At 39.8% G+C, this 23,502-nt stretch overlaps 1 protein-coding gene across 3 annotated transcripts; it reads left to right on the forward strand.

The window, feature by feature from the left end:
* Positions 1-201: 201 nt before the first annotated feature.
* Positions 202-23,502, forward strand: MTFR2 (mitochondrial fission regulator 2). 3 transcript variants are annotated; one of them, XM_050787965.1, is made up of 8 exons: positions 202-4,491; positions 5,121-5,237; positions 9,414-9,518; positions 11,318-11,430; positions 12,528-12,760; positions 14,405-14,762; positions 20,729-20,903; positions 23,144-23,502. In XM_050787965.1, the coding sequence occupies exons 2-8, from the start codon at positions 5,175-5,177 to the stop codon at positions 23,255-23,257; spliced, it is 1,161 nt and encodes a 386-aa protein (XP_050643922.1). In that variant the 5' UTR covers positions 202-4,491; positions 5,121-5,174; the 3' UTR covers positions 23,258-23,502. The 3 variants fall into 3 exon arrangements, with proteins under 3 accessions (XP_050643922.1, XP_050643923.1, XP_050643925.1); XM_050787966.1 differs by having other exon boundaries at positions 202-4,204; XM_050787968.1 differs by lacking the exon at positions 202-4,491 and having other exon boundaries at positions 4,525-5,237.

Consider the following 23,502-nt stretch of genomic DNA (forward strand, 5'->3'; position numbering starts at 1 on the left):
AAAAGTTTGTGTGCTATGACAAACTGACACATTTTGACTCATGCAAATGGCAAATTAGTCCTTAAAAATTCTGTGAGAGAAATAAGAACACTGTGTGTACATATATATGCTTGTAAAGGGTTGTGTAAGATCATTGGTAGCTTAGTTATACTGGATAATTGTAATGTTATATACAAATTTCTTATATAAGTATGCTGCATTACTAAGGACATTTATTAAACTTACTTTTTCTGGGTTTCAACTGGAATCCCTTTGGTGGGGATGTACCTATAGTTTCCTTGTGGAATAATACACTGTCACATCCAGAAAGAGAAGTACAGAGGCCTTCCTCAGTTTACAAAGTTGAAGGGGAAGGCAAATGGAGAAATAAACTTGTCATTGGGATTAATTTGGCTAGACTCAATCTCTTGAGCCTTAATATGAGAAAGTAATATCCATTATATGTTTAGAGTTCTCAAATAGTTGATACTATTGTTAAATCTGTTTCAAATTTTATTGGGGTAGATACTAAAAATTAGTACACTGTCCTAATGAAGTTTAAATGAACAAGTTTTACATTTCTTAGGATTCGGGAATATATGGAATCCAGTTGTATTTAATTGAGAGCCACAGAGATTGTTGATTTATGAGTTGGACTCCTATTGTTTTAGAAACAATTTTGTGACGGAGTCTTGCTCTGTCACCAGGCTCGAGTGTGGTGGCGCAATCTTGGCTCACTGCAAGCTCCACCTCCTGGGTTCAAGTGATTCTCCTGCCTCAGCCTCCCAAATAGCTGGGACTACAGGCGCCCGCCACCACGCCCCAGGCTAATTTTTTGTATTTTTAGTAGAGACAGGGTTTCACCACGTTGGCCAGGATGGTCTGGATCTCTTGACCTTGTGATCCACCCACCTCAGCCTCCCAAAGTGCTGGGATTACAGGCGCGAGCCACCGCGCCTGGCCTATTACTCATTTTCAATGTCAAACTTTCCTCACATTATTTTAAATACCACTTTTATTCAAAATTTCCAAGCTTACAATTATACAAAGTTCTCTTGCCATTTTACTATTTGAATATTCCAAAAGATAAGCTATTGTTTAAAAGGAAGTAGAAAGGCAATACAGATTTCAGATGAAGCCCTGAAAGTAATTGGAACAGCCGTAAAGAGTTTTCATGGTGCAGTCATATTTCAGGTTAGTGTTAAACATGTTCTAGCACTTCAGATCCAGCATTTCACAGGTATTGTCTATGGCTAAGTTTACAAAGTGAGAGGGGGTAGCAAAAATTAGTAAATAACATTGGTATGTGGAAGGAACAAGAATGGAAGTACTTTGTGAATGACAGGTTTTCAAACATTTTTATCTAGATGGTGGTGACTCTGAAATTTACCTCTTAAACTTCTCTCCTGAACTCCATTTTTTCTCTCCAACTCTTCCCTGGATAGTTCTGCTGGAACTTCAACACTCCAAGCTGAATTCATCACCTGTACCCCATCCTACTGCAAACTGATGTTCTTTCCTTTATCCATTAAGCTAGTTGGACATCCCTATAAAGTGTATGTTCTGTCTTTTCGTCTCCACCGCTGCCCCCCCTAAAACCCCCCCCCCCAATAATAGATGCTCATCACTATCCCCAACTGCTGCATTGGTCTCCTAGTTTGGACCCTACCCATAAATTTAATCTTTATATTGCCATCTCTGGGATGTTTTTCAAGTGCAAAATTACAATCATTTTAAAACCAGAATTTAGTCATTGATGTCTCCTGTTGTCTGAACCTTAGCCATGATGAACTATAGGAACTCCCTATGAACTGTTTTTGGCCGCTTTGCCTTATGCTACTCCTTGTTCACTTATCTTAAAGTCTTACACCCTAGCAAAAAATTTCCAATTCCTGTTTTTGTTCTGAGGCCACTGAATGCAGCACATATTAAACTAGTAATTCATTCCACTTATGTGTCTCCGCCAGAATAAAATATTAGCATTTAGTATTGTGCTTGGCACACATACTGTAGTTATGTAATAAATGGTCCTTGAGTGTATAAATGAAAGAATGGTAATTCCATATTTATAAAGGCTTGATTTAATTTTATGGCTGCTGCTGCTTGAAACATGTACAGTCTGAGTTGTGTTAAAAATGTGCTGAGATTACAGGCGTGAGCCACCGCTCCTGGCCGAGATAGGTTCTTGATTGCTGTGTTGAAATCCTTAAAGGGCATTCCCAGATAAGAGACACTTTCAAATCACATAGGATCAGGAGACTGGTATTTGATACTTCCTTGTCCGATTTCCTCATTTTAACATGTTACATGTTTAAAGGACAAATCAGTCAGTAGGTAAAAAATCTTAGGGACATAGGCTTACCAGCTCAATATAATGAGCTAATTCAATATAATGAGCTAATAATTGACAACTAGATACTTTTACATGCAGCTTGTGAATAGCAAGTTTTCTGCCTGGATCAAACTGGGGGAGGGGAACACAGGAAAAACCTCAGAAAGCAAGCCACCATATTTTTTAACACTACTCAGAGACAACAGAAAAGCTAGCTTTGTGGTGTCAGAAAAGCTTTCTTGGACCTTATTCTAAGAGTTCAGGAAAATCTAATTTCATGTAAAAATGAGCAATGGAAAAAATGTCCAATCACATAAAAGGATTTTGTCAAAATGGAATTATGAATGCTTTAGTAAACCGTGGAGGAAATACCTCTGAAGAATTTAGAAGAAAGTTGTCAGCAAAGCATTCATGGATGTAGTATTTGACCTGGGTCCTCCTTGCTATCTAAATCAGTTGGAATATTAAGCTATGCTAATAGTGCAGCTGGAACAGTAGTGGTTCCCTTCTTATTCTGCAGGAATGTTTTCATTCTGACTCTGCTGTTTGATAAGAGAGTGGGAAAGGGAGGGGGTATATAAAGCCATGATTTATTCACAAGGGCATAGGGAAGGACAAGGAACTTGAGAAAATTGTGACTTACTCCATGTGGGGTTTCTGATCCATCATCATCCTTGTTCTGCACTTTCAACCATATCCAGCTCAGACTACTGGGCATATCACTGTAATTGCTATCAATTGTTTTGCTAGTTGCTTAGTCCCAAATCATTCTTTATCATCTTTTCTGTCATACCACATTTAGGTATTTTATTCAACAAACGAACTGAATGCCTATTATATACCAGACACTCTTCTAAAGCACTGGGGAAAGATACAGCATGGATCAAAACAAATTCCTGTTCTCCTGGAGTGTACAATTTTGTTTGGTGGTAGGGGAAGCATATCTGAATATGACGGTAAGTGCTATAGAGAAAAGCAAATGAGGGTTAGAATGGAAAGAGATGCCCCACTGGCATGTAAGCTCCAGGAGACAAGGACCTGCCCTGCTATTAAGGCATTTTTCGTGCTTAGAATGGTGTCTGCTACGTAGTAGATATCCATTATTGGTTGAATGAGTAAATGATGTAAATTAAAAACTTATATTTTCAAATTATGTCAGTAGCAGACACACATCTTAAATTGTTATATTACTCCAGTGCACGTCTTGCTGAAGTTCAGAAGAGGAAGCTATTTCGTATGAAGCCAATAATCTCAAATCAGAAATGAAAACAGATACCACCTGTCATCACTTGCTGTCCTCGGCTAAGCCAGGAGTGTCCGACCCATATTCGGTAGCCTGGATACTTAGGTGTATTTAGTGAACTAACAAATGCATCCTAGCCACTGCAAAGCTTCAGAACCCTCGGGGGTAGTGCTTGGCTTCTGCTAGTCCCACAGGTATTTTAATATTAGCTGAACAAATGAAATAACCAAAAAATAAATCGCGACTGTGTCAGGTGAACTTGGGAAGGCGGATGCGCTTAGGGTCCGGCTGTAGTGAGTAACGCACTCCCTGCGAAGAGTTATATGGAGTACGAACTCTGGCCTGCGAGTCCAGCTCACGGCTTTGTACCTAAAACCTTGCCTTGCGCGAGCGCCGCCGTCCTAACGCGACCTGCCCTGCCCGTCATCTCCTATTGGCTGCCTCTCGGAAGACCCGCCTCTTGAGAAGGAAAAGCCGTCGCTTGCCGAATTGCCTGACGTCATGCAATGACCAATCAGAAGCAGCGATCTTCAGTTTTGCCCAGTGAGACTGGATACGGGTCCTGGCCCGCGGAGTTTGATTTCGTCCTGGGATGCGGAAGTAGCTGTCCCGTCATGCGGAAGTAGCAGTCCAGTCCTAGGGACTAGAAGGTGGGTTGGTTGGGTGCGGGAGGAGGTGGGCGAGCTTCCCGTAACGTTACCCTGGCTGAACGTGAGGCTCCAGGGCTGGGCACTGGGTCGACCTCTTGTTCCTCGCTGAGGTCATCGTTACCGCCTGTGGCTGCAAGCCGAGGCGCGCGGGTGGAAACTGGGTCGAGGTCTGGGTAGACGTCTGAGCGATGTGGACAAGGAGTGGCGCAGTCTGGAATTCGATTGAGAATTCCTAACCCCTCCGCTTGATGTTCTGGTGATTCCCGGGGTCTCGGCTTCGGAGGAAGGTGAGCAAGGCTACCACGCTGTGTTTGGAGAGCACCGGGAAGCTTGTGGCCAAAGCGAGGGACGCGATCCGGCTCTGGTCACGGCCTGTTACTAGATGGGTGACCAAGTCACGTCACCTATCTGGAATTCATGCTCGTTATTTTAAAAGAGCCAGGAGGGATGGGCAGTACTTCGATATGTGTGTGAGAAGAGCTGTTCATTTTTTAAAAACTTTGAGTCGGGCCCTTGCCTGCTTTCAAGGGTCGGCTAAACTCACCCATCTGCTGAGTCTCAGCCCAAAGCTTTCAGGAAAGCGAGCTTCGCTGTGGCATGTAACTTGAAGCCTTGCCTAAGTAGATGTCCAGTTTGTTCTTGATTGGTCTCTGTTAACTAGGCCCCTTCATAAGCTCAGACATCCTATGAGGTTTTAATGTAATTTAACCAATAAATTGAAATTTCCTTTACAACCCTCTCTTTCCCCCAGACTTCCCCTTCCTTTCTTTTTCTTTGACTTCCTTCAAAATAGTGCTGGCTAGGAGAAATTAGTTGACGGTGTAGTGTGTATCAAGAGGACTTTTCCAGGTTATGTAGTACAATTCGTGTGGCATTTATTTGTCAAGAGTAACATTTTCTAAAATTTTCCCCAAAGGCACCAAGAAACTGATAATGTTCCTTTGAATTGGCTTCTGTATTTGCTTCATCAATGTCTCTCATACTGAATATCTTAAGAGAGATGCTGGAATATTTTGGCGTTCCTGTAGACCAGGTAAATATCTTTTAATGGATTGGAATGGATCTGTTGTATTTGTTCTTGGGTTTCATTTTGAAATGACTTGTATGTAGTCATTTGGTTTAAGGCAAAATTGTTGCTTCTTTTTAGGTGGGACAAAGGTGAGTTTGCAATAGTATAGCTTTGATGGTTTGAGTTAGAAGAGGGATGAGATTATTGAGAACATATTTACCTGATAGGACAAATGCCAACAGAAGATACAAAGGAAGCAAAATACAGACATGACCTTCACAGAATTACATTTATTGCACAGATACATTAAAACTTCTATTCAGGGTAATTTATAAACAAGTTCAATATTTAAACCTCAATAAATCCAGAATAAATCTAATGGAAAGAGGGTGATTTAGGCCTGAGAATTATAAACTGTATTAGTCTGTTCTCATGCTGCTAATAAAGACATACCCGAGACTGGGTAATTTATAAAGGAAAGAGGTTTAATTGACTCACAGTTCCACATGGCTGGGGAGGCCTCACAGTCATGGCTGAAGGCAAATGAGTAGCAAAGTCACATCTTACATAGTGGCAGACAAGAGAACTTGTGCAGGGGACTCCATTTTATAAAACCATCACATCTCATGAGACTTATTCACTACCATGAGCATAGTATGGGGGAAGCTGCCCCCATGATTCAGTTATCTTCACCTGGCCCCACCCTTGACACGTGAGGATAATTACAATTCAAGGTGAGATTTGGGTGGGGACACAGCCAAACTCTATCATAAGCAAATCAAATTTTATCTACTTGTTGAACATCTACTGTATCTAAAGACAATATGCTTGTTTCTGCAGGTAATACAGAGGAGTAATACATGGTTCTTGTATTCATAATACTTAAAATATGAAGAATAAGAAACAATAAAGATAACTGTAATATGAGATTGACTATAAGGAAAACAGGTGGGGTGAATTAGAAGAAAGTAGTCACGGATAATTTAATTTTTTTTAAAGCAAAAGTAAGTTGAAAAATGATGGTGCCATTATTATAAATGGGCATATTAGTATGAGAAAGTAGTTTGAATATGGAGATGAGGTGAGTCAGAGGTGATGTTAGAACATATAAGTAGAAATATCCTTCAGACAATTGGATATATATATATGGTTTTAGAATGTAGGAAAGAAAAAGATTCAGTTTTGGGAGTTACCTGCTTTGTTTTGATATTTGAAGCCATGAACCTAGATAATGGCAAATGTCGTTAGATGTGATTGAAACATTTTACATTGCAGTAATCAAGAGACTGAAGATAACAGCTGAACAGTTGTTTATCACTATTGCATTATTGGTGCCCCTAAGAATTTCTGTAAGTGGAGAATGGGACTGTGTTGGAATAGTTTGAAGAATGTCAGGAAGGGAAGTGGGATCAGCAACCTTCTTTTGAAAAGTTTGCTTGTGAAAAGAAATTGAGAGAGGCCATCAACCTGAAGGGGCTGCAGGATGGAATTTTTATTTTTATTTTTAAAGTTAAAAGTAACTTCAGCATATTTGTCATCACTCTGGAAGAAACAGACAGGAAGAAATTTAAGATACACATGAGAGAGTGATTAAACAACATCTTTGAGAAGGTAGTTGGGCAAGGGATCTAATTAAATAAGTCTTGGAAAGGAGAGAGACTCTTCTGCCTTAAAGAACAGAATGAAAGTGAGAGAGAGTGAAAAGAGATTTTTTTTTTTTTCCTAAGGTTGAGTCTTGCTCTATTGCCCAGGCTGGAGTGCAGTGGTGCAATCTTGGCTCACTGCAACCTCTGCTCCCAGGTTCAAGTGATTCACCTGCCCCAGCCTGCTGAGTAGCTGGGATTACAGGAGCCTGCCACCAATGCCCAACGATTTTTATATTTTTAGTAGAGATGGGGTTTTACCACGTTGGACAGACTGGTCTTGAATTCCTAACCTCAAGTGATCTACCTGCCTTGGCCTTCCGAAGTGCTGGGATTACAGGCGTGAGCCCCCGCGCCCGGCCTGAAAAGAGATTTTGAATGGAGCTAAGTAAGAGAAATGAAGTTGAGGTATGTCAAATTGAAGTTCTCGGTTTTCTCAGAGCAGAGACAAGGTCACTTGCAGGTAATGAAGTGGTGGGATTTGAGAAGGGATTTCAGAGATTGGAGACTGCTCTGGGCAATGTGGTATAGAATCTAACTTGTTATGAAGGGATTTCAGAATACCTGTGAGAACCCAGCTGAAGTCATCATGGAGTCATAGTTTTTCTAAATATTGTCGGTTTTTTTTTTTTTTTTTTTCCTAGCTAAGAGTAATTAGGGTCGTGTATTCATTAGCAATGTGGGAGCACATAATATCAAAAGAATGAACCATTTTTGAGTGACGTTGAACATATTACTGAAATAATTAACCAGAAAATCCATGCTTGGTAGGAAAATTAGTGAAGTCGAAATGTGGATGCTAGACCAGGAATAGAGGGAAGATGAAATAACAAGAATGATGAAGATGGCCAGATGTGGTGGGTCACTCCTGTAATCCCAACACCTTGGGAGGCTGAGGCAGGCAGATCACTTGAGCTCAGGTTTTCAAGACCAGCTTGGGCAACATGTTGAAACCTCGGCTCTATAAAAAATACAAAAATTAACCAGGCATGGTCGTGTGCACCTGTGGTCCGAGCTACTTCAGAAGCTGAGGTAGGAGGACTGCTTGAGCCCAGGAGATGGAGGTTGCAGTGAACCCTGATCATGCCCCTGCACTCCAGCCTGGGTGACAGAGTGAAACCCCATCTCAAAAAAAAAAAAAAAAAACACCTCAAAAAGCAAACAACAACAACAACGAAAGTGGTGAAGATGTCCAGGGGCAATGAAGGAATGAGAGGAAGGACAGGAGTTTATTAGGATAGAAACTGCCGAGCAAGATAGGAAGGTATCATTTAAATTAACTAAGAGCTAACCCAACTCTTGGGTGACTGTATATGCCGTAGGTAGCCCTCATGGTAGCAAAGCCTCTATGCCTGTGGTTCTTAGCAGGGCTACGCAGATGAATGGTCTATAGAATATTTTAAATATAAATGCTCAGTCCTCCAAATATTCTACTAGTAATAGGTCTGGGATCTATATCCTCTAGGCTGTGAAATCCAGTATGATAGCCACTGGCCACATGTCACTTTTAAGTACTCAAAATATCTGAATTGAGATCTTCTGTAGGTGTAAACTATATAAGGGATTTTGAAGACTGAGTGTGAAAAAAATGTGAAATAATCTTAGCAGTTTAAAAATATTATCCGTTGAGCATCACTCAAAACCTGAAATCTGAAATGCTCCAAAATCCCAAAGTACTTGAGTGCCAGCATGACACCACAATGGGAAAATTTTACACCTAACCTCATATGATGGGTCACAATCAACACGCAGGTACATAACCCACAGTTTACTTAGCCTGCTGTTGTTGGTTGTTGCTGTTGTTTAACAGCTGAGACAGGCTGTTTATTGGATGTTTTAACGAGGATGCTTATAGGATGCTACTTATATCTGTTGGGATATTAGGAAAAATGTCCAATTTATTATATCTTTTGGCTGGTGGGGGAGAGTGGTTCCTGTGGCAATGGTTTACACTAATTTGGGAAGCCCACACTAAAGGACGAAGTATTATTTGAGCTATAGTGGCACATTTTCACTTCTAATACCTTTTCAAGAGCTTACTGCCAGCAGATACATTTTGCTTTATGTCAATAACTCTTTCAATTGTCTAGGACCTGATTTATTTATTCCCTTTTTTATTTCTCCTTTAAAGGAAATTACATAAGTATACTCTGTATTACCTCGTTGCTTGATAAATTGAAATTGTCAATTTTTGGTTGGCCCAAAAAGATGGGATTTGTAGCTGGAGGAGGGGATGCAATTTTTTTGAACAAAGTTTCCTCCAGGGTATTTGAACATTATCAGAAACAGAACAAAATGAATTGTGCTTTTTAAGAGATCTTCCTGGAATGTATATATGTTTACTACCATCTTTTTTTTAGACAAATACTCATAAAGTTCTATTCTTGAAGAAAGGCTCTGCCATTCTATACTTCTTTTTAAAAATAAATGTATTTTACAGGACTCCCTGTATTTTTAAAAAAATGCCACCGCATCTTTTTTATATCTCCTTTTTTCATACTTATATAAATCTGCTTAATCAGAGTGCATTTTAATTCATACTTTATGTTTAAAATAGGTTTTGCTGATTTGGGAAAATAAAGACTATGGATCAACTAGGAGTATTGTTCGTATCATTGGGAAAATGCTTCCATTAGAACCTTGTCGAAGACCTAATTTTGAGGTAAGTTAGTCAACATAAATTGTTTAAGTACCAAGTACAAAATAATCCTAGGTACTCTTACAGATACAGGGTGGAACAACAAAGGAAGAAACATTTCCTGCAAGCCAAAAACCTTTAATTTACCCTTGGGAACAAGCCATTTCATATATGTTTTTGTGGTTTTGTTTTTTTAAATACAATCATGCATCATTTAATGATGGGGGGATACATTCTGAGAAATGCATTGTTCAGTGATTTTGTCATTGTGCAAACATCACAGAGTATACTGGCACAAACCTAGATGGTATATGGTCTACTGCGCACCCAGGCTATATGGTATGACCTGTTGCTTCTAGTCTGCAAACCTGTACAGCATGTTACTGTACTGAATACTGTAGGCAGTTGTTACATAATGATAAGTGTTTGTGTATCTAAACATAGAAAAAGTACAGTAACAGTCTAATAAAAAGATAAAAAATGTTACCTCTGTATAGGGCACCTACCATGAATGGAAGACGGGAAGTTGCTCTGGGTGAGTCAGTGAGTGGTGAGTGAATTTAAAGGCCTAGGACATTACTGTACACTACTGTAGACTTTATAAACACTGTACACTTAGGCTACACTAAGTTTATACAAAAACTCTTTCTTCAATAATAGATTAACCTTAGCTTACTGTAACTTTTTTATAAATGTTTTTATTTTGTAAAAACTTTTTGACTCTTTTGTAGTAACACTTATCTTAAAACACATTGTATAGCTATCCAAATATTTTTTGTATCCTTATTCTATAAGCTTTTTATGATTTAAAAATTTTTTTAATTTTTTGTACTTTTTAAATTTTTTTTGTTAAAACTAAGACACAAGCACACATGTTAGCCTAGGCCTACCCAGGGCAGAATCATCAGTATCACTGTCTTCTACCTCCACATCTTGTCCTATTGGAAAACCTTCAGTGGCAATAACATGCATGGAGCTGTCACCTCCTACGATAACAATACCTTCTGGAATACCTTCTGAAGGATCTTCCTGAGGCTGCGTTATAGTTAACTTTTTATTTTTTTTAATTTTTTTTTTAGATAAGGTCTTGCTGTCGCCCAGGTGGAAGTGCAGTGACATGATAATGGCTCACTGCAGCCTCAACCTCCTGGGCTCAAGTGATCCTCCCACCTCAGCCTCCTGAGTAGCTGGAACTACTTGGGAGGTGCGTGCCACCACACCTGGCTAACTTTTTTTTTTGTCTGATAGAGACAGGATCTTGCTATGTTGTCCTGGCTGGTCTTGAACTGCTGGCCTTAATTGAGCCTCCTGCCTTGGCCTCCCAAAGTGCTGGGATGACAGGAATGCACCACCATGCTCAGCCAACTTTTCTTTTAAAGTAGAAGGAATACACTCTAAAATAATAATAAAAAGTATAATATAGTAAATACTCATGATAGGAATATTTCAGTTTCACTGTAATCTTATGTGACCCCATGTATATGCAGTCCATCATCAACCTAAACGTTACGTGGTACATGTCTGTAATGACATTCACAGATGGGCAAGTGTGAACAATAACTGAAGAGCTTACTTAATTTTATTTTGCATTTTATGATAGATGAAATTAACCAGAGGAGAGAATATTGCTTAGTGCTTAGACTTCAGCATAACATTTTTCCCAGTGTTCTTTCTTGCTAACAGGTGCATGTTTTTCTATTGAATATTCTTTTTATTTTTCTTTCTTTTAGATCATTAACTAATTTAATACCATGGGGCATGTGTCTTCTCCTGACTCCCTGCAGAGCTCTGACTATTTTTTTTTTTTTTTTTTTTTACTTTAGTTGATCCCGCTCTTGAACTCTGTAGACTCTGAAAATTGTGGATCTGTGGTTCCTTCTTTTGCTGATATTTTGTATGTGGCAAATGATGAAGAAGCCAGTTATCTCAGATTTCGGTAATTTTATATGCTTACCTTAGGAAGTGGGCTATAAACTGAATTCTTGCTTGTGTCGAAGCTTGTTCCGATTGATGGAGCTTTTTTTGTTTTGTTTATCTTCAAACTGTGCTGTGCCCTACTGTATCTTCCTAGTAAAGAAGCCTGGCTGTTTTTCATTTTTTTAGCCAGTTTTTTTTTTAAATGCATATTTAAACCTAACACCAGGCCTAGGAGGGAGTGGTTATCAAAGGGATATTAGAATCATATATTTAGCCAAAACTTACATAGTGTTTACTGTGCACCAGGCAATGATGTTAAATGTAATTCAAAATTTGGATGTGTTACTCCTAGAGAGTATTACCTTATATGTTAGTATATTCAGATACAGGCTCTAAGCACAGTGTCAATTCTTTAAGTATTCTGGCTGATGTATCAAACTGGCACCAATTTTCAAATAGTTAAAAGAACATACATTTCACCCTAATGTAATCCTGAATGTAAGACTCTTTATTAACTTATATAGAACTTCTAAATAAATTAACTTACCTGCATTTAAAGTTAATAAGTAGAGCAATTGCAGAATAATTATTTTTGTTTTATAATCTAAAAGCAGGGTTTCTTTTGTTCATTCCCTGGTCACTGAATGGTCCTTTATTGGAGGCTACATTCTGTTTATATTGGGAATACAAAGCTAAATAAGATGTTTTCCTTGTCCTCAGTGACTCTAGAAACAATCATGGGGGGTAGAGAGTAGTTTTTTTTTTGGAGACGAAGTTTCACTCTGTCAACCAGGCTGGAGTGCAATGGCACGATCTTGGCTCACCACAACCTCTGCCTCCCAGGCTCAAGCGATTCTCCTGCCACAGCCTCCCGAGTAGCTGGGACTACAGGGCCACGCCATCACACCTAGCTAATTTTTAAAAATATTTTTAGTAGAGACAGGGTTTCGCCATTTTGACCAGGCTGGTCTCAAACTCCTGTCCTCAGGTGATTCACTGCCTCAGCCTCCCAAAGTGTTGGGATTACAGGCGTGAGCCACCGTGCCTGGCCTGAGAGTAGCTTTTATTTTGTTTTATTGTCTTTTGATTTTCATTTCTTGTTTTTTTCACCCACAGAAATAGTATATGGAAAAATGAAGAAGAGAAGGTGGAAATTTTTCATCCTTTGCAACTAGTTCGGGATCCACTGTCACCTGCTGTAAGACAGAAAGAAACAGTGAAAAATGATATGCCTGTAAATGAAGCTGCAATTAAAAAAATAGCTGCCCTTGAAAATGAGCTGACTTTTCTTCGCTCTCAGATTGCAGCAATTGTGGAAATGCAGGAACTGAAAAACAGTGCAAATTCTAGTAAGTAACACCAGGAGTTTTGTTTCAGTTAGATGATACTCATGGTATAGCCTATACCAACCTGTACAGCATGATACTGTACTGAATATAGTACATACAGTAGCATACAGGAACATCTAATATTTAAGTGAGTACAATTCTGAATAAGTACCATGAAAACATTAAATGCACATAAAAGGATGTTGGATATACAAAATTATTATATCTGATGTTTATTCAAGATAAATTAAGACACATTTGTAGTGAGGGGATGGCTTTGATTTAAAGAAGAACTAGCTTTACTATACTAGAAGATTGTATTTTTGTATTAAAAAGTCTGTTGTCTTCTATGTAAGCTTTTCTTTTCTTTCTTTATTTTTTTTTTTGAGACGGAGTCTCCCTCTGTTGCCCAGGCTGGAGTGCAGTGGCGTGATCTCGGCTCACTGCAAGCTCTGCCTCCCGGGTTCACGCCATTCTCCTGCCTCAGCCTCCTGAGTAGCTGGGACTACAGGCGCCCACCACCATGCCTGGCTAATTTTTTGTATTTTTAGTGGAGACAGGGTTTCACCGTGTTAGCCAGGATGGTCTCGATCTGCTGACCTCGTGATCCACCTGCCTCGGCCTCCCAAAGTGCTGGGATTACAGGCATGAGCCACCGTGCCCGGCCCTCAGAAAGCTTTTCTAACTCTTCATGAAAGCATTGGAGATTAAAGAGGAAGAATGCATTGGTTTGAAAGAGGATATAGGTTTGAGGATATATGTTTATAGTTTTTAGTTATTGCTGCTACACTTCCAGCAAGTTGAGGTGAGTAATGTTTTCCTGATGATTGTTTTATAAATTTATAGAGATACAGCTTGCTTTAAACATATGCACACACACACACACAACGTGTATGTATTTGTGTATGTGTGTATAAAATGTAAAGCAATCTAGGTACTGAATGCTTTTCACAACAGATTTGGCTGTAAAGGGCTGTGTGTAAATATAATTGCTAAAAATGGTTTAATATGTATACAAATGCATAAATACACATATAATTTAATATATTTATACAGTATATATTTATAACATAATTTACATATAAACACATTATATAATATACAATAACTTATATTTATACATAATAAGTAAAATGATATATAACTCTACACAGTTTTCTTAAGCAATCATGTTTACCCACAGTCCTTTAGGAGCAAATCTGTTGTGGAAAAGTTAAATACTCAGTACCCATCTTAAGCTTTGCTTAGAAAATAATATGCTTATTTCTCCAATGTCATTATAGAGTGAATACATCAATTTGTATTTCTAACTACAAGTTGTTGATTATGTTTTAGCTTTTTAAAATAGAGGATGAAGTTCAGAGTGTATGTGAATTACTGAAAAAACACATTTTTTTTGTTTGTTTGTTTAAAACGCATTCTCCAACCCCCTCTGCTCTTGGGCCCACACTGAAAATTCCTAACTGGATTAAAAATGAATTCACAATTTGACCTGACTCTTAAATTACTAAGCAGATGGAATTGATTCTCTTTCCTTGCTACTATATCGCTACTTTTAGTAGCATTACATAAATTGCTCCTGTTTTGGTTCTAATTAGTGTTATTAATATATATTACGTTAGAGATAATTGTGCATGATTTTGTAATCAACCACTTTGTTTGTAGGTTCCTTTGGCTTGAATGGCAAGCCCATTAGTTTGGGCCAGTTGTCATCATCGCGGGCTGCCCGTCTGAGTGTGGAGCCGGATCAGTTTCCAAGTTCAGTGCTTTCTTCTCCTCCTCCTCTACCACCACTTCCTCCTCAGTTTTCATCTCTCCAGCCACTGTGTTTTCCTCCCGTACAACCAAGATCTAGTAATATTTGTGACTCAGATAATCCAGCTACTGAAATGAACAAACAGAACCTGGCTGCTAATAAGACCAATTATAGTCATCATTCAAAAAGCCAGAGAAATAAAGATATTCCAAACATGTTGGACGTTCTGAAGGATATGAATAAGGTTAAGCTTCGTGCAGTTGAGCGGTATGTTGTTGTAATTTGAAAAGTGAACTGAAATTTTGTCAATTATATGTTTAGAAAAATTATTATGTTTATGAAAATTAACATATATGTCTTTTTTCTTATTCTTTACCCCTGAATACCTATCCCAGAGATAATGACATTCAATTATTTTTGACTACTACTTCTACTGTCTCTTATCACCATATTTTTGAAACAACATACTTATTTGCTATTTCTTGATATTTTAATTATATTGACTTCCAGTTGTAGGATATTAGGAATATATTTTCTTAGATATTCTACACACACACATCTTGCTACATTTTCCTGAAATAGTGAAACCACAATCTTTAGTTAAATGAGTATTCAAAATTAATATCCTTATTATAATGGTAAACATCCACAGTAAGCCATTTCTCGTATTGTAACCCAGGCTGGAGGGCAGTGTTGAAATTATAGCTCACTGCAGCCTCGACCTTCTGGGCTCAAGTGATCCTCCCACCTCAGCTTTCTGAGTAGTTGGGACTATAGGCATGTGCCACCATGCCTGGCTAATTTTTGTATTTTTTGTAGAGATGAGGTTTCGCCATGTTGCCCAGGCTGGTCTCGAACTCCTGAGCTCAAGCGATCTGCCCATGTTGGCCTCCCAAAGTGCTGGGATTATACGTGTGAGTCACTGTGCCTGGCCCCATTTCATATATTTTGACTACATTTTGTTTGTTGAATAATTTTTTTAGAGTTAATAATTGCCTCTCTGAGTTGCATTTGTGTGTGTGTGTGTGGTGAAAAAACATAATGAACTCTGTTCTGTTAACAGATTTTTATGTGTGTAATACGGTATCATTAACCATAAGCATAATGTTGTACAACAAGTCTCTAGAGCTTTTTCATCTTGCATAACTGAAATTTTATACTCATTGAACAGTAATTGTTTCCCTCTCCCCTCATCCCCTGGCAACTGCCATTCTTCTTTCTACCTCTATAGTTTGATTGCTTTATTTTTTATTTTATCTTATTAAAAAAAAATAGAGACAGGATTTCACTGTGTTGCCCGGGCTGGTCTTGTACTACTGGGCTCAAGTAATCCTCCTGCCTCGGTCTCTCAAAGTACTGGGATTACAGGCGAGAGCCACTGTGCCCGGCCTAGTTTGATTACTTTAGATACCTCATATAAGTGAATCATGCAGCATTTATCTTTTTGTGACTGACTTATTTCACTTAGCATACTGTATATTCTATTATATGTATATATCCTGTTTCTTAATCCATTCATCTGTTGGTAGACATTTAGTTTGCTTCCATGTCTTGTCTATTGTGAATAGCGCTGCAATGAATGTGGGTGTGTAGATATGTCTTTGAGATACTGATTTCACTTCTTTTGGATAAGTACCCAGAAGTGGGATTGCTGGATCATAGGGTAGTTCTATTTCTAATTTTTGGATGAACCTCCATTTAGTTCTTGGTGGTTCTCCTCGAGGATCCCTCTGTGCCCAAAGGATTTCCTTCGCTTACCTCTTGAGCATTCTTGCCCCCTTTTTTTCTATGCTGCATCACTGATTTCCTAAATATCATATCTTCCTGTAGCTTCTGGAGAAACATAAAAGGTAGATTAGTTTAATACTTTGCATGTCCAAAAATGTTCTTTTATTCTTTTTTTTGAGACGGAGTCTGGCTCTGTCGCCCAGGCTGGAGTGCAGTGGCATGATCTTGGCTCACTGCAACTTCTGCCTCCCGGGTCTTGGTTCAAGCAATTCTCTTGCCTCAGCCTCCCAAGTAGCTGGGATTACAGGCACGTGCCACCATGCCCAGCTACTTTTTGTAGTTTTAGTAGAGACGGGGTTTCACCATGTTGGCCAGGCTGGTCATGAACTCCTGACCTTACCATCCGCTGGCCTCAGCCTCCCAAAGTGCTGGGATTACAGGTGTGAGCCACTGTGCCTGGCCCACATTTTTAATTTTTAACAGCTGTTTCTTTTTCTTCACGTGCTTCTTTTTAAAATCTTTTTGGTTTTATTGGTCTTATCCCACTGATAGTATTAAAAGTATAGGTTTAAGTTTTTCTGTCTTCTTGAATTACTCTATTTTTTGTGAGTTTCTTTTTTCCTTTTAGCTTTGATCTCTCTCTTTAGTTTTGTAGCCTTATGTAAGCATCTGGTGATGCTTATTTAAAAATGAGACAAGGAAAAGCTGATTGCATGTTATTTGTGTGAGGTGGGCTTATCAACTTGGGGGCTTCACAATTTAGTGATTAGGGAGAGGACCATTTTGTTGGCCACATCCCAGAGCTGTATGTCTTTTCTTTTGGGCTACAGGATTTTCCTTAGAAAGTTCTTCAGTCACCCTCATGGTCAGGAGGGGTGGGGATTACACAGTGGGTGCAAGCCAGGTCATTGGAGAGCTGAGTGGGGAAAGACGAGCAAGAGAGAAGTGTCTATTCAGCACAGACTTTTCACTCGTGCCCCACGCTCTCACTTTCATCAGCTTTCCAGCTTCCAGCATCTGGTTGCAATTCTTATCTCCTGTCCCCCTTCTAATCTCTTTGTCCTTGTGGATATATAGACCTTTTTTATTTCTTTACTGTCATTTTAGTAGGATTTCACAAGGTATTTGCCATGTTTACCTGGAAATCCCTTAGTGAGGTTTTTGGTGAGAAAATAGATGTATTTTCTGTATAGTAATAGTCGTAGGACAGATAAGTCAGTTCTGTTTTTAATGAGGTTGTGAGTTTGTTCCTTGCAATGATGCAGAAGGGCTCATTTTAAGTGAAATCCTTGTGAAGAGGAAAGAGAAGGGAAACCAGTAACCAAAGGAAGAGCCTGAGGCAGCTTGTTGAGAAAAATCCCATGGCTGTAGGTGCATGCCTGGCCCCAGCTAGATCTTGTACTTATGTCATCAGGCTTAGTATCAGACAGCAACTCTGTGACTGTTACTATCACTGGAAAAACAACTAAAAGACCAGTAGACTCTGCCTCCTGTCCGCCTGCTCTCTCCTGAATTGCCTGTACAGCTAACTTTGTTTTGTACATTGCTGAGCAATCAGATGAGCTCTCTTACCTCTTTACACCTACAGATTCCCCATGCAGATTCTCTGCCTTCCGTCTTGCTGTTGTGAGCGAAGTGTCATCATTCATGGCTAGGCTCTTCCTTTGGTTACTGGTTTCCTTTCTCTTTCCTTTTCACAAGGATTTCACTTAAAATGAGCCCTTCTGCATCACTGAATCTTCCTTCTTTACCTCATCCTTCTCCTCATACCTAAGTACTTCCCATCTTCAGAACACATGTACTCTCAGCCGTTGTTCTGTTCTGCTCCCCTTTCTAATAGGAATTCTTGAAGTCGTCTATAATTTGTTTCTATTAATGCCGCCTTCTACCCACAGTGACTCCATTGGAAACTGCTTCACTAGTGACTCTCCATGTGGCTAAATCCAGTGGTCTCTTTGCGTTGCTCGTCTTACTTGACTTCTTGGCAGCATTTGATACAGCCCATGGTGGTCTCCATCTCCTCCTTGGACACTTTCTTTTTTTTTTTTTTTTTTTTTTTTTGAGACAGAGTCTCGCTCTGTTGCCAGGCTGGAGTGCAGTGGCACGATCTCGGCTCACTGCAACCTTTGCCTCCTGGATTCAAGTGATTCTCCTGCTTCAGCCTCCCGAGTAGCTGGGACTACAGGTGTGTGCCACCATGCCAGGCTAATTTTTGTATTTTTAGTAGAGACGGGGTTTCACCATATTGGCCAGGGTGGTCTCATCTCTTGACCTCGTGATCCGCCTGCCTCGGCCTCCCAAAGTGCTGGGATTACAGGTGTGAGCCACTGCGCCCAGCCTGGAGCACTTTCTTTACTTGGTTTCTGAGAAAGCATACCTCCAGGTTGCCTCTGACCTCATCGGCTATTCCTTCTTATTCCTTTAACTCTTCCCCCTGGGCCTGGTCTTTAAATGTTGAAGTACCTGGTTCAGACCTCAGTCCCCTCTCTTCTCTGTCCATGCTGTTTCCTTTGGTGAGCTCACCTAGTCCTGTGGCTCTAAATACCAGCTGTATGCTTATGACTCAAATGTTTATTTTTCTAGCCCTGATCTCTCCTCTGAGCCCGGGTGCATACACCCAAATTCCTACTTGACATCTTTATTTGCCTGTCTCACAGGTATCTCGTTTCACAGGTCCAAAATAGGACTTTTCCTTCCTACCTGTTCTTTTCCGCCACCTTGAAAACCTGTTCTTTCCCATGTCTTTTGCATCTTAGCAAATGGCAACACGATCACCCGGTTGCTTAAGATCTAGGAATCAGGCCAGGTGTGGTGGCTGACACCAGTAATCCCAGCACTTTGGGAGGCCGAGGTGGGCAGATCACTTGAAGTCAGGAGTTCAAGACCAGCCTGGCCAACATGGTGAAACCCTGTGTCTACTAAAAACACAAAACTTACCCGGGCATGGTGGCGCACACCTGTAATCCCAGCTACTAGGAGGCTGAGGCAGGGGAATTGCTTGAGCCCAGGAGGCGGAGGTTGCAGTGAGCCACTGCACTCCAGCCTTGGTAACAAAGCGAGACTCCGTCTCAAAAAAACAAAAACAAATATCTAGGAATCATCATTCGTCTTTATTTTCCGTTCTATCTCCCACACTTTCCATCAGCACATAGCTCAATTCTATGGACCCTCTTGACCTCCACTGCCACCTCCCCAGGCCAAGCCCATTCTTATCTAGCTTGAACTTCCGCAGCAGCCTCCTCAGTGGTCTGTTTTCATTCTTGCCTCGTTATGTTTTCTGCAGATAGTGACCAGAAGTCAGATCAGGCCATTCTGCTGCTTCAGACTCTTCTGTGGGTTTCCATTGTGCTTTGAATCAGTTCCAGAGCCCTTGCTGTGTCCGTAGGTCCCTCCAGGAGCCAGCCCTCGCTTCTCTCGCTGAACTCCTCTCCTATGTCCCGTGTTTGTCCACTGAGCTCCAGCTGCAGTTGGTTTCCTTTTTCCATTTCTCACACATGCCAGGCTCCTTCCTGATGCACCCCCAGATGTTTACACTAAAACTGACCCCTTGTCGTTTTCTTAAAGAGGATGTTGCTTCCTTAAAGTGGCTTTGTTTCTGATCATGTCTCATCTAAAGTGCTTCTGTCCCTAGTCGCTACTACATCTCCCTATTTTTTATTTTTTAATTTTTTTTTTTTTTTTTTTTTTTTTGAGACAAGGTCTTGCTCTGTCACCCAGGCTGGAGTGTAGTGGTGCCACGACTCACAGCAGGCTTGATCTCCTTGGCTCAAGTGATCCTCCTGCCTGAACCTCCCAAGTAGTTGCCTGGCTAATTTTTAATTTTTTTGTAGAGATGGGGTCTCGCTATGTTACCCAGGCTGCTCTCGAACTCCTGAGCTCAAGCAGTCCTCCCACCTTGGCCTCCTAAAGTGCTGGGATTACAGACATGAGCTACCGTGCCCAGCCTCTGTTTGGTTTTATTCACAGCACTTATTACCATCCAAATGATCTTACTCACTAGTATATTGATGATAATCTTGCTGTAAGAATAGGAAGCAGAATACTCCCAAAGCATAAAATGGAGCTGGATGTAGCAGTGGGCATTCAATGAAGATTGAATGAATGAATGCCCAAACCGATGAACAATTTGCCTAATTTTTTTTTTTTTTTTTTTGCATGAACTCTAGTCCTTTTAAAAGTTCTTATTTGAATTTTCCTACCCATTAGGAAATTAGAAAATTACAATAATAAAGATCTTCAGCATAGTGACATCTGACAAATCTCAGGTCCTAACAGGGTTATGGCAGAGTCCCAAGTCAGATCGGTTCTTGGTTTTTCTGATTCTTCATTCATTGTGCTTTCCTTAGTTCATTGCAAAAATTTCTTGAAGGTTAGATTATTTTCAGTCTCTTGAAGACTAATTAAATTGTAAGATATTATGCTTGTATTCCTGCTATGTTTGTCAACAAGGAGCTAAAATTACATCCAAGTTTTAATAAATTCAATTTTTTTTTTAAAAAAAATAGGTCACCTGGCGGTAGACCCATTCATAAGAGGAAAAGACAGAATTCACATTGGGATCCAGTTTCTTTAATATCTCATGCACTTAAGCAGAAATTTGCATTTCAAGAAGATGATTCTTTTGAGAAAGAGAATAGATCTTGGGAATCTTCCCCATTTTCTAGTCCAGAAACTTCAAGGGTAAGCTACACTAATGGAATATTAATTTTTCAGTTTTTCTCAGATGTATTGTTTATGTTACAGCTTTGTGTTCAAGTTCTCTTGAAGTAATTGTGCAGAATGGGCTATATAATTGTTTATTGATGCTGCTAATGTTTCTGGGGGTTTTTTTGTTGTTAATTTTATATGCTCATTTTCACTTTTAGCCTATTATGAGGTCTTTTGAAATAAAATACTTAATTTTAAAAATATTTGTGCATATGTTTATAATGACTTATCTTAGGTGCCAATTTGATGTTGCCATCTGCAGTATGAACTGGGTGTCTGACAGTTTGAGAGGGCCGGGGAAGAATGGTGCAATAGATTCCCCTTAACCATATGGAATGTGAATACGCCAAGATATTTCTCTGTCAAATATACAGACTTTGGATATTTTGTTGAATCTAATGTTAACTCTGCATATAAAAAAGCAAATGGGATTATAGTTATCTTTAGTGACAGCACTTACTGGATGCCTAGGATGACAAACACTGGATTTTAAGCATTTGAGCCTTAAGACCACTATTTACTTGAAGTCTCTTTTCTTAAATTTAGAAGTAATTCTAATTTTGGGGTGGTTTTCACATGTCTTAATTTAGTTGAGGTAGTATTAACACATAAAAATAAGCCCTGGACAGGAGTGTGGAAGAGGAACAGCATCTACAGTCAGCTAGATAGCACTGAGGAAGGACAGATGTCAGCAGAGGAAGAAACTGGAAAGCTCAGATGCATTGAGTCCTCAAAGAGTGTAACAGGGCCGGGCGTGGTCATCCCAGCACTTTGGGAGGCTGAGGTGGGCAGATCACTAGGTCAGGAGTTTGAGACTAGTCTGACCAACATGGTGAAACCTCGTCTCTACTAAAAATACAAAAATTAGCCAGGCGTGGTAGTGTGCGCCTGTAATTCCAGCTACTCAGGAGGCTGAGGCAGGAGGATTGCTTGAACCTGGGAGGCAGAGGTTGCAGTGGGCCAAGACTGTGCCACTGCACTCCAGCCTGGTGACAGGGCGAGACTCCATCTCAAAAAAAAAAAAAAAAAAAAAAAGTAACAGAGTGGAGGGACTTGTCACACACACACATTCCCACTCCAGTGCTAGCAACCTCTTAGCTCACCATTGTGTGTGTGTGTTTGTGTGTGTGTACTTTAATATCTGATGTTTAGCACGTTGACTTAGAAAATTATATTCTTTTAACTATTTAAGAAGACAAGGCCGGGCGCAGTGGCTCAAGCCTGTAATCCCAGCACTTTGGGAGGCTGAGGTGGGTGGATCATGAGGTCAGGAGATCAAGACCATCCTGGCTAACACAGTGAAACCACATCTCTACTAAAAATACAAAAGAAATTAGCCGGGCGTGGTGGTGGGTGCCTGTAGTCCCAGCTACTTGGGAGGCTGAGGCAGGAGAATGGCGTGAACCCTGGAGGCGGAGCTTGTAGTGAGCTTAGATCATGCCACTGCCCTCGAGCCTGGGTGACACAGCGAGACTCCATCTCAAAAAAAAAAAAAGGAAGACAAGAAGTTTGCTTTAGAACTATTACCATAAAAATGCAAATGTGTCTAAAATAAATGTTTAATTTTATCATTTGTAGAGCAATTTGTAACTTGCAGAGTATCTTTTTTACTCATCTCACTAGATCTTTATAGCGGTAACCTCCTTCCCCCGAAAAATATGAGGAAAATGAGCCCTGTAGTGCCTATAATCCCCTATATAAGGGGCAGAGCAGAGACTAGAACTTGGTTTCTTAAAATTTCAGGATGTTTGAAAACCTGCAGTTATCTGAGAAGTTCCCGTAGGCGGGACACACCGTTTCCCAGTGATAGTGGATAAGCGAAGTGTTACTAGCTTGTCATTTACTGCTTGCTGTTAGTTTAGTGTCTCTCGCACTTTCTTTCCAACCAACTACAAGTTTTTTAGAGAATCATCATTTTTTTTTTTTACGTAATTTTTAGCACTTAATTTCAGGCTGGGCACACAGGGACTCAAATTTTAGTTGCCTAAGAGCTCAGTCTGTGCCGCTGAGAGTGTCTCGTTCACGTTTGTCCTTGGCTCTGAGTGTAGTACCTGATACACAGCCAAATAACGATGTATTATAGTAATACATACAGTAAGTAAATATTGTGTGTTAAACCTCAGAGGGTCATCGGCCCTTTGTCTTGCCATTCTTTTTTTTTTTTTTTTTTAACATTGGAATAATTTGTATGTTAAATATTTGCTTTATTTCAGTTTGGACATCACATTTCACAGTCAGAAGGACAGCGAACTAAAGAAGAAATGGTCAACACAAAAGCTGTTGACCAAGGTATCAGCAATACAAGCCTTCTAAACTCAAGGATTTAAACTCAACTTAAGGTTGAGCCTTAGACTTCTAAAACTTCTTCCTGGATGATAAATTATTCTTAGAAACTGATTTGGACTGTTAAAGGCTAAAAGTAAATGTATTTAAAGACTTTTCTTGACACATTTTGCCTACACTTGCTATGTAAATACCTATGCCTGTCATTTTTGTTTCCTTTGTTCCTTTCTACATTTACACTCTGTTCTTCTGTACATAGAGCTTAAAATAAACATTCCTTTTGAACTTG

This window comes from Macaca thibetana, chromosome 4 (assembly GCF_024542745.1).
Source record: "Macaca thibetana thibetana isolate TM-01 chromosome 4, ASM2454274v1, whole genome shotgun sequence".
Lineage (NCBI taxonomy): Eukaryota > Metazoa > Chordata > Mammalia > Primates > Cercopithecidae > Macaca > Macaca thibetana.

What these genes read in the sequence shown, in the direction of transcription:
- MTFR2 (XM_050787965.1), top strand. Translation starts at nt 5,175, where the DNA reads ATGTCTCTCATACTGAATATCTTAAGAGAGATGCTGGAATATTTTGGC. An exon ending in TTGGCGTTCCTGTAGACCAG is followed by an intron (nt 5,238 to 9,413) that starts GTAAATATCTTT and finishes TGTTTAAAATAG; the next exon opens with GTTTTGCTGATTTGGGAAAA. An exon ending in GTCGAAGACCTAATTTTGAG is followed by an intron (nt 9,519 to 11,317) that starts GTAAGTTAGTCA and finishes TTTTTACTTTAG; the next exon opens with TTGATCCCGCTCTTGAACTC.